The following is an 11694-nucleotide window of genomic DNA, read 5'->3' as shown; positions in this document are numbered from 1 at the left end:
CACACATTAATGCATACAGACATGTATATAACATCCCTTGCTTTCTAGACTCTAATCTAACACTGTTTCTTTTATCCAGCATCTAGCACAGTGTCTGCCACAGGTGCCCTTAACACTCAATTCTTTGAAAATAATTCAATAAATATTTTGTAAATTAGACATAAGGGAACAGCTGAGAACAATGACATTCCATAGGATTTCAATGTTTTATGCTGAGCCATTCTACCTCCCTTCTCCCTATTGCTACTTACCACGTATTAAAATTCTGACTAGTCATTGTAGTATTCCTACAGGTGCAAGAATTGTTATGCAGTTGGGTGACTCCATCAGGATTATGCAAACTTTTTAAACTGCCAGTCAGCTTTCCTGTAGCAGTCTTGAATGTTTCTTCAAGAGTACCCAATGTATTCTTTAAAATCATAGACCATGTGTTCAACTGGATTGTCATCGTCATGATAGTTCCAGTATGTTGAAATAGTGGGAGGTGACTGTAGTCATCCAGACACTCACACAAAAATAATGACTTCCTCATTTCAGTCGTGGTATTTGTACTATAGGCTTCTCCGGTGGTTCAGTGATAAAGAATTTGCCTGCTAATGCAGGAGATGTGGGTTTGCCCCTGAGTTGGGAAGATCACCCGGGGAAGGAACCCATTCCAGTATTCTTACCTGGGAAATCCCATGGACAGAGGATCCTGGGCGGGGCTACAGTCCATGGAGTCACAAGAGTCAGATGCAACTGAACAACAACAACAATTTGTACCATATCATCATCTTTAAGTATGTCCTGCCTTGCAGTGTGACTGACAGACCAAGGTTCTCTTATTGGTCACCACAGATGTTAAATGAAAAATATATGAAGGAGAACCTAGGATAGTAAAGGGGTGGGTAAGGAAATTAATATTTATTGTCATATAGTATGCGCCACGTGTGGTACAAATAACACCCTTTCATTCCATTCTCACAACAACCCTGTGAAGTAGGTATTATCCCCTTTCTACACATGAGGAATCTTTTTCTGACAATGTAGATTGTCTCTTGAATTTTCCTGTTGACATTAATTCACATTTATTTACTTTCATCCTCCTTATTGTCAAGATTTTGACAACTGTATAACCCAAAATGTATACTTTGACTCAATAAATATTAATTTAATGAAATAAGTTTCACAGTACATCATTGAATGATTGAAAATCAGAACCCACCATCCTTCTATCTCAGGTTACAGCTTTTTCTAGCTCTCCTTAAAGACATCCTGAGCTAGTAAGCACCCTCGCTGGTTTCCACATTTCCCATTTATTAAACACATATGCAGTCTATTCATCATCAACCCTACTGGACTCTCTGAGCTCAGTCCCCGTAGTCTTATCTGTCATTGTGCAGTCACTTAGTCATGCCCAACTCTTTGTGATCCCGTGAACCGCAGCACGCCAGGCTTCCCTGTTCTTTACTATCTCTCAGAGTTTGGTCAAACTCATGGCCATTGAGTCAGCGATACCATCCAACCATCTCATCCTCTGTCGCCCCTTTCTCCTGACCTCAGCCTTTCCCAGCATCAGGGTCTTTTCCAATGAGTGAGCTCTTCACAACAAGTGGCCAAAGTACTGGGGCTTCAACTTCAGCATCAGTCCTTCCAATAAATATTCAGGGTTGATTTCTCTAATCTAACAGGGACCAGAAAGTGAGCCTGATGGATGATACATAACCAATGTTCTTAATCATGAAATCACCCCTCCAGCTTCTACTTAGAATAGTACCAACAGGATTTATCTATCTCAGAATTAGATAAAAGGGGACTGTATTTCTCCATATAGGGTGAGCTTATATCTTAGGGTGAGCTCAGAAATCTTCCTTAATGGTTCTCTTTCATCCCTGCACGAATGGACCAGAAATGGAAAACTATATGACCTTCCTCTCCCTTTTCTGTGAAGGATGGACCTTGGTCCTCATCTATATTCCTGAGAAAATAGAACCTTTCATTTTCTTCTCATCAATTTCTTTATCAACTTTCTCTTCCCTCATTTGATTCCAATTTTCTGGACCTTAACTATAGTCTAGATAAAAGCACGTTTCAAAGGAAACCAGCCTGTGGTAGGAGGGACCAACTTAACTTTGCCATGTGGCAACAAAGATTGCAAATTTGTAAAAACCTCCCTTCCATCGACACTGTCCAACCCATCTACCCTGTGTCTTCAGAATTGGGACAGCAGAAATGAAACTGCATTTCTCTGTCTCAAGGGTACATGGTGAGGGCAGCCTCATCCAGCATCATTTCAGGTTTCTAGGGAAATGTGTAGGAGAAGATTCAAGATCCATGTCCCATTTCTCCCTTTAACTCCCACTAAAAAGTCTTTGTTCTTGGAGGAACTGGTTTCAAGAGTATACGATCTCCCCAAAGTGGGTGTTGTCCCAGGACCTTCAGAAGATGCTGGTGCAGTAGGAGACACTCTCCACACTGACACCCGCCACAGCTGCGTACAGTTCAGGTACCACCAACTCCGGGACTTGCAACACAGCCTTGTCATTTGCACTTTGAGCAGCAGTTTCGAGACATGAGTGTAGCTTTCGAAGTGAGGGGCGGCTGTCCTCACTCCAATGCCAGCAGGACTTCATGAGACCATACCTGAAAGGGGAACAAGAGAAACTGACTTCCTTGACAAGGCAAATGTTTGAAAATCATGCTTCTTCGCTTACAAGCAACCTAGAATGGATAAGGAAGCTGTGGTACATATACACCGTGGAATATTACTCCGCCATTAAAAAGAATTCATTTGAATCAGTTCTAATGAGATGGATGAAACTGGAGCCCATTATACAGAGTGAAGTAAGCCAGAAAGCTAAAGATCGATACAGTATACTAACACATATATATGGAATTTAGAAAGATGGTAATGATAACCCTATATGCAAAATAGAAAAAGAGACACAGATGTACAGAACAGGCTTTTGGACTCTGTGGGAGAAGGCGAGGGTGGGATGTGTCGAGAGAACAGCATCGAAACATGTATATTATCAAGGGTGAAACAGATCACCAGCCCAGGTTGGATGCATGAGACAAGTGCTCGGGCCTGGTGCACTGGGAAGACTCGGAGGGATCGGGAGGAGAGGGAGGTGGGAGGGGGGTTCGGGATGGGGAAGACATGCAAATCCATGGCTGATTCATGTCAATGTATGGCATATTGTAAAGTAATTAGCCTCCAACTAATAAAAATAAATGGAAAAAAAAATCTTAACAAAAGAACCCTACAATTCTGTAATCTATTCCTCACCCTGTCCCATACTCTTCCCAGAGAATACTATTCCTTCTCACCTTCCTAAATACTAAATCTCTTAATATCTTAACCTTTTTTACAATAGGAATGAGTGATGGTTTTTTTTCTACTGTAACTTTTATTATGGAAAACATTGAACACACATAAGTGTAGAGAATAGTTATACTAGTCATATGAATAATATACTAGTTAATACTAGTCAATGGTTATACTATGGGTTTCCCTAGTGGCTCAGTCAACAAAGAATCTTTTTTTTTTTTACGTGAATGTAAATTATTTTTTTACATGAATGTGAATTCACATGAGTTCCCTTATTCAGCATAATACTAGAATCTTCTATTTCATCTATTTATCACCTTATTCTTTTTCTTTTCCTTTTTTTTTTTTTAAATTGGGATATAGTTGCTTTATGGGCTTCCCTCATGGCACAGACAGAGAAGGCAATGGCACCCCACTCCAGTATTCTTGCCTGGAAAATCCCATGGACGGAGGAGCCTGGTAGGCTGCAATCCATGGGGTCGCGAAGAGTCAGACATGACTGAAGTGACCTAGCAGCAGTAGCATGGCACAGATGGTAAAGAATCCAATACAGGAGACCTGGATTTGATCTCTGGGTCGGGAAGATCTCCTGAAGGAGGGCATGGCTACCCAGTCAGTATTCTTGCCTGAAGAATGCCATGGTGAGAGGAATCTGTCGAGCTACAATCCATGGGGTCAATGTCATGTTGGTTTCTGCTGTACCACAACCAGTACGACAAAGCAGTTTTGTTGTTTTTTTCTACTACCAAAAACTCCTTCAGAAGTTAAGTGTTTTCATCCTGCATATTATGAACTTGCATCATTCCAGACCACTGCTATAACTTGTCTACCAGTATGAGCTACATTACAACAGGGGAAAATAAGAAGATATGGAATAACATGAGTCATACTAATTTCAGATACTGTAATCAGACAGTTCTTTCCATTAATCCAGGTCATTTTCTCCCTTTATTATTTAGCTTCTCCAGGTAATGCCTTAATCTAGATAGATGTATTTACCACCTTTAATCTGTCTTTGTTGCAATCCAATTTATCAAACACTCTTTATCAAGTTTCATTCCTACCCAAGAACCTACAGCAGTTTCCTACTGTTTATCTTATAAAGTTGGCATCCTACCCCCCAGCTTCTTACCACATAGGCCTTGCTTAACAGGAGCCCTCTCCTCCTCCTAAGACAACATCTAGCTATGCTCCAGACATGGTTAGTAACACCCAGTTTTTTCTTTGCTTATGCTCTGCCCAAGGCATTAATATCCTCTCCCTGGTTATTCTTTCCTTATAGTATAAGTAGGAATTTTAAATTCCTTCCCTTATAACCTCAGCACACACTGTGTTTCCCACATTCTTTAATGTTGTACCATTAGATTTTGTATAAGATGTTATGTTACTCTACTAATACTGATAACATTTACCAAGAACATTCTTATTGTAAAAGGCATGGTGGCTTAGTCGACTATTCAGTCATGTCTGACTTTGCAATCCCACAGATTGTAGCCCATCAAACTCCTCTGTCCATGGGATTTTCTAGGCAAGAATACTAGAGTGGGTTGCCATTTCCTCCTCCAGGGGATCTTTTCGACCCAAGGACCCAACCTGAGTCTCCTGTGTCTCCTGCATTGCAGGAAGGTTCTTTACCCACTGAGCCATCAGGGAAGCCCAAAAGGCATGGAAGGGAAACTCAACATGCATTATTTCATTGCAGCCTCACAATCACTTTGAGGCAGGACTATCATCTTACCTATTTTAAGTTACGTAAACAATGTAACACATACGACTAAGACTGAACATGTGTTTTTTTTACTATGACATGAATCTGAGCTTTTAATCAGTATACTCATTGCTTCACACTTTCTGTTGATTTTCATGTTCTTTCAGGTATTCCTTATCCAAATATTACATGCTTCAAGATAAGATACTTTTTCAGTTAAATGTCTCTGCCTATCTCCAGTATCAAGTACAGCCACACACACACACACACATATAAAGCCTACAAGAAATATTTGTCGATAATTTCATTCTAGTATACCCAGCCAGTATCACTATACTATGTGTGTGTAAGTGTATAAAGTTATGATTTTTAGCATTTTTAATATGCTTGATATAATTACTGTTTGTATTTGTGGGAAACTCAGGTGCTGGAAAGTTACCTTTTCAGTACTGAAGAATTTACAAAATAACAGCAATTTAAATAGAAATGTATATCAATATATTATCTCCTGCCTTCTTAAAAATAATTGAAGCCTTTCTTATAGTCTATAATAACCTGCTTTGTACTTTGTTGTTTATGAAATTCTGTGTGCAATTTTTAATTTTCTGCTTCTATGTTAGTTCACCAACTGTCCCTTTTTGCTGGCAGTTTGATATCTTCCTTCTGCTGTCTAATTTCTTCTCACTGTCTTTCTTCTGATGGGCTTCCAACATGCTTAGAACCAGGAAAATATTTTTTACAGTTAAATATCAAATAAGAACCAGTGAGCAACTGTGGATTTTATGACAACTATATTAGAACTGAAGCTGGTAGTCTCTGAGACTTACATTTATATAGCTAAAACAGTGTTGCATCTGCATTTGATTTCGTCTGTTTTGAAAGATTCCAGAGGAACTAAGCTTTAACAATGTTAGCAAATCTAAATTTCTAATATAGCATTCAGTGGCTGCCTCCGTATGGTGTATGTGTGTGTTTGTGTGTGTGCATGTATACACACACACACACACACATACACACACAATGTAAAGACTCATATACACATATATATGAGCAGATGTATTTTCTGCATAGGTTTGGTTTAAGGTTGTACCTTAGCACAGAGAGGACAGCTGAGGATCATCTAAGCCACTTTACAAAGGGCATGACTGATAAAGAGCAAAAAAGACTTTAAAAGCCACTTACATGGTGTGTGTGCAACTACTGGGCCGCTCCATGATTTGCCCTCTTTGGAGATGCTGTAGGATATTGGTAGGAGGGACCTCAGGATATGGAGGTGCCCCTGTTGGTATGGAAAGAGTGAGACGAGTAAGACAACTTTAGGGTCTTCTAGAATATAAACTATAACTAACACTATTCTCCATCCACCTGGGCTAATCACCGACAAAAGTAGGAAACCTAATAGGTAAATATAGTTGATCCCTGGTGATCAGATAAGGGTATAACTTGGAGAATTTTGGAGTAAGGAGATGTTGGGGGAGGGAGACCTGATAATTTAGGAAAATGTCAAGTCTTTAGGAATGTAACAAAATAAAGCAGAGCTGCAAACGAGAAATACGATCTGCCCTCTACTTCTCAAACAAGAGAAAGTGCTGCAGTTTCTCAGTCAAATGGATTAATAAATCTAAAGACAGCATTTTTATATTTATGCACGATCAGCCTAGGGGCTTCCCAGGTGGTGCTAGAGGTAAAGAATCCACCTTCCATTTCAGGAAACTCAAGAGATGTGGTTTCGATCTCTGGATTGGGAAGATCCCCTGGAGAAGGAAATAGCAACCCTCTCCAGCAAGAATTTGCCTGAAAAATTCCATGGACAGAGGAATCTGGCAGGCAACAGCCCATGGGGTTGCAAAGAGTCGGACACGACTGAGCAACTGAGCACACACGAGATCATCCTTGGAATACTCGTTGGATTTTAAAATCCATGGAATTGGTAAAGTCTTGGGGGAAAGAAAGAGGAAGGAGGGAGACAGATAGGAAGGGAATCATGACTTTATAAGACTATCTCAAAAATCAAGCTTGGATTCTGAAAATGTGTCAGCTCAGTTCGATCTTCAGCAATTGTACTGAAACCCCTTCTCACAACAAATGTCATCTACCACACAAATAAACATCCTTGCATATTTCTATAGGGGTGCACACTACTTTGGGGATTCTCCTTACCTAGAGTCACCATCTCGTATAGCAGTATCCCAAAAGACCAGCTGTAAAAGAAACAAAGCTGTTTACTTCATTTTTATTTCTGCCTTTCATAAAAGATGGCTCACTTAAATACCAGAGACCTTCAATAAGAAACCCATGACAATGCAGTGAATGGGAATCAAGGGTGATTGGTACAATAAGCCATTGGTACAATAAGCCATTATTATATAATGGCATAATAGCTATGCCATTAGAAAATATTTCTGTCCAGTCCCCTTAGAATCTAATTTGCTTGAGAGCTCGATTTATGTCTCCTTTCTATACATTAATAGATATTTACTATTATTTGTTAAATATTACATATGAATAGATATTACACATTCATAGGTATTTACACATTAATAGATATTGACTCTTATTTTTTAAATGCTATGAGTGCTTATGCAAATGCAAACATATTCACTCAAATATATAAAAAACCCCCTGTGTATCTTTTTCATCTTTTCCATTCCTTCCTGCTGAAATTCCAGCTTTTATTCTTAGTTCAAGGCCAAGCAGGGTTTATCACTTATCTACTATTTCCTCAGTAGATCTAATTGCTCAAACCTAGGTAAAACATTAACAGAGCAAGTGTTATACATAAATGGGGTAGGTAGTTGCCTAAACAATGTGATTTGAGAGACATATGTTTCATTATTCTACAGCATCATTATGAAATGAGCAGTATCTGCCAAGGAAGTTTATTACTTCCAGACCTCTATTGAAAAGCAGATATCAGTGAAACAGCAATGAAATGAAAAATCAGTGTCTTAATTGATTCGCCACATTAACTGATGTTCTAAATTTCCCCTGAAACTCCTAACATTCATGGCTGGTAAGATGTTTTGTATTACACCTACCTGCTCCTCCAAGCAGATGAGTCATATGGTTACCAAAAGTCAATTGTAATTCTTTACAATCCTGTTTATGCCAATCATACATGTAACTATAACTACATAATCAATTAAATACTATGCAGGTTGATTAAATATACATGCCAAAAGCCTTAGCTCCCTGAAAACTAGGTTGAATGCTTTGAAAACATTCTCTAAAATCAAGCCACTAAAAAGAGAGTGTTGTCAAACTATGTGAGTGAGACAAATGTAGAAAACTGGGGGGAAATTAACAATAAGTGTCTGCAGTCAAACTGCATCACAATTGTTTTATAGAAGAAATACAACATGTAACTTCATTTAGCATAGCACGTGTATCCTCTTGGCCTTCCTCTGAAAGACTGATAAAATCCATTTATATGTTTTAAGTTAAAATAAATTGAGTATATAAATACATGTATACATGGGCTTCTCTGGTTGTGCAGTGATAAAGAACCTGCCTGACAATGCAGGAGATGTAAGAGATAGCATTTGATCCCTGGGTCAGGAGGACCCCTTGGAGGAGGAATAAGCTACCCAACTCCAGTATTCTTACCTGGAAAATTTCATGGACAGAGGAGCCTGTCAGGCTACAGTCCATGGGGTCACAGTCAGGTATGACTGAAGTGATTTAGCACAGCACATACATATATGTATGTGTATACATATATTTCTTTTTATTTTAATAGCTCCTAGTTTAAACTTTTGATTCAGTGGACCTGCCTTAAAACTCTACCAAATCAAATCCTCAGATACTTGTGTGAATAATCTATTCATTTTTCATTTTTTCTCTCTTAAATAAGGCTTCTAATCTAACACAGAGGGAATACTTCAGGAGGCACTAAAAAGGATTGCAGACAGCTGCCAAATATGAACTCTGCCACATAACACACATTTTTGCTTGAGAGTCTGCCTGACTTCAAAGCAGAGACTTCATGTGTAGACTTAATTGACAATAGACCCAGTCATGTTCACAGGCAGGAGGACACTGAAGTCAAGAAAGGAGGAACTCCACGGGGCAGGAACAAACCGTACATGTCTCCTTTGATGCCAGCTGGTTTTAGCAGAAGCCGTTCCGGGGCAAGCCACTTGAGAGGTACGACACGAGTGGAGGAGATGGCCCCTCGGGAGAGAACTTCATAAGCCAAGCCCAGCCCGCAGAGCTTAGCAGTGAGGTCACACTGGATTAGAATATTCCTGGCTGCCACATCGCCATGGAACAGACGCTTCTCCTGGAGAAATTCCTGTCAACGTGAAGTCAAAACGGATCAGCTCTCTGAGGTCATGGCTTGGGTCCCAGGTAGAGTGAAGCAGATCCTCAAAAAGACATTTTCTACCCTGAACAAGCTGCATCAATAATGACATATCCATTCTCCCCCAAACTCCCTCCCATCCAGGCTGCCACATAACAATGAGCAGAGTTCCCTGGGCTCTACAGTAGGTCCTTGTTGGTTATCCGTTTTAAATACAGCAATATGTATTTATACGGCTGAGTCCCTTTGTTGCTCACCTGAACCTATCACAACATCATTCATCAGTTATGCTGCAATACAAAATAAAAAGTTTAATTAAAAAAAAAAAAAAAAAAAGAATGTCACGTCGATACAGGTACTAAGTGGCAGTGACAAGAACCAACTATTCTAATTCTAAGGAGCACAATACTTATAATGAATCAGACATGTTTGCATTGTGTTTAAGATCAACAAACTGATACCAGAAATTCATTCTTTTTAAAAAAATTAAAACTTTATTATTTTTTTAATGAGCTGTTTTAGGGTGAAAACAAAGTTGAGTGGAAAACCCAGAGCACTCATGACTCTTTGTCCCTCAGTTTCCTCTATTATTAACAACTTGTACCACTGTGATACATTTGTTACAACTGATGAACCTATGTGCTCAGTTGTGATGGTGCAACCCATGGACTGTAGCCCACCAGGCTCCTCTGTCCATGGGATTTCCCAGGCAAGAATACTGGAGTGGGTTGCCATTTCATCCTCCAGGAGATCTTCCTGATACAGGGATCAAACCCAAGTCTCCTCTTGCATCTTCTGCATTGGCAGGCAGATTCTTTATGACTGTACCATTTGGGAAGCCCTATGTGCTTAGTCGCTCAGTTGGGTCCGACTCTTTTTGATCCCATGGACTGTAGCCCTCCAGGCTCCTCTGTCCATAGGATTCTCCAGGCAAGGATACTGGAGTGGGTTGCCAGGCCCTCCTCCAGGGGATCTTCCCGACTCAGGAATTGAACCAGAGTCTCCTGCATTGCAGGCAGATTGCTTACCAGCTGAGCTACCAGGGAAGCCCTATACAGGTACACTGTTTTTGACTGGAGTCCAGAGCTTACAAAAGGGTGCACTTTTTGTGTTGTACATTCTCTGGGTCTGACATTGATCCATACATTTCTGATACATTGATCTACCCTTTTCATTTTTGAAGACAAATTTATTAGTAAATATACTAACTTTGCTTTAAACAAACAAACCAAGAGTAGCAAACTGAGCAAATAAGTCAAATAATATTCATACTGGGTTTGGAAAATAAAATCTCATATTCTGACTCTGGCCCTGGCCTGATTTCACATTTTTCTGAAATGCTGGGCTGGAGGAAGCACAAGCTGGAATCAAGATTGTCAGGAGAAATATCAATTACCTCAGATATGCAGATGACACCACCCTTATGGCAGAAAGTGAAGAGGAACTAAAAAGCCTCTTGATGAAAGTGAAAGAGGAGAGTGAAAAAGTTGGCTTAAAGCTCAACATTCAGAAAACTAAGATCATGGCATCTGGTCCCATCATTTCATGGCAAATAGATGGGGAAACAGTAGAACAATGGCTGACTTTATTTTTCTGGGCTCCAAAATAACTGCAGATGGTGATTGCAGCCATGAAATTAAAAGACACTTACTCCTTGGAAGGAAAGTTATGACCAACGTAGACAGCATAATTAAAAAGCAGAGACATTACTCTGCCAACAAAGGTCCATCTAGTCAAGGCTATGGTTTTTCCAGTGTTCGTGTATGGATGTGAGAGTTGGACTATAAAGAAAGCTGAGCACCGAAGAATTGATGCTTTTGAACTGTGGTGTTGGAGAAGACTCTTTGAGAGTCCCTTGGGCTGCAGGGAGATCCAACCAGTCCATCCTAAAGGACATCAGTCCTGGGCGTTCATTGGAAGGACTGATGTTGAAGCTGAAACTGCAATACTTTGGCTACCTGATGCGAAGAGCTGACTCATTTGAAAAGACCCTGATGCTGGGAAAGATTGAAGGCAAAAGGAGAAGAGAGCAGCAGAGGATGAGATGGTTAGATAGCATCACCAACTCAATGGACATGAATCTGAGCAAACTCTGGGAGATAGTGAAGGAGGGGGAAGCCTGGCATGTTGCAGGCCATGGGGTCACAAAGAGTCAGATACAACTTAGTGACTGTACAACAATAACAATACGTGGCAAAACTGTCACAATAGTAAATTTATATACAATTTTACATCAGTTCATTTTGTCCCTATAGTAACTAGATGAGATAAGTTAGGGAAGTAGCTTTCCGATAAATCTAAATGATTACACAAGGCCACATTTGGTCATGACCAAAGCCAGGTATTCTAACTCATAGGAAGTACTTCAAATTC

General features: G+C 39.9%; 1 protein-coding gene across 6 annotated transcripts in view; it reads right to left on the bottom strand.

Annotated features, from left to right (window-relative positions):
• Nucleotides 1-555: 555 nt before the first annotated feature.
• STYK1 (serine/threonine/tyrosine kinase 1) overlaps nucleotides 556-11694 on the bottom strand; it is a 50400-nt gene continuing 39261 nt past the window's right edge. For all 6 annotated transcript variants that reach the window (XM_065922380.1, XM_065922414.1, XM_065922370.1 and 3 more), the window contains 4 exons: nucleotides 9104-9312; nucleotides 7179-7219; nucleotides 6201-6297; nucleotides 556-2622 (listed from right to left, as the gene is read on the bottom strand). In XM_065922380.1, coding sequence (XP_065778452.1) covers nucleotides 2418-2622; nucleotides 6201-6297; nucleotides 7179-7219; nucleotides 9104-9312 — 552 coding nt within the window. In that variant the 3' untranslated portion in view covers nucleotides 556-2417. The remainder of the gene's footprint in view (nucleotides 2623-6200; nucleotides 6298-7178; nucleotides 7220-9103; nucleotides 9313-11694) is intronic.

This window comes from Muntiacus reevesi, chromosome 1 (assembly GCF_963930625.1).
Source record: "Muntiacus reevesi chromosome 1, mMunRee1.1, whole genome shotgun sequence".
NCBI classification, from domain to species: domain Eukaryota; kingdom Metazoa; phylum Chordata; class Mammalia; order Artiodactyla; family Cervidae; genus Muntiacus; species Muntiacus reevesi.
Note: the sequence above shows the minus strand (reverse complement) of the source record. Positions and strands in the feature narration are given on the sequence as shown.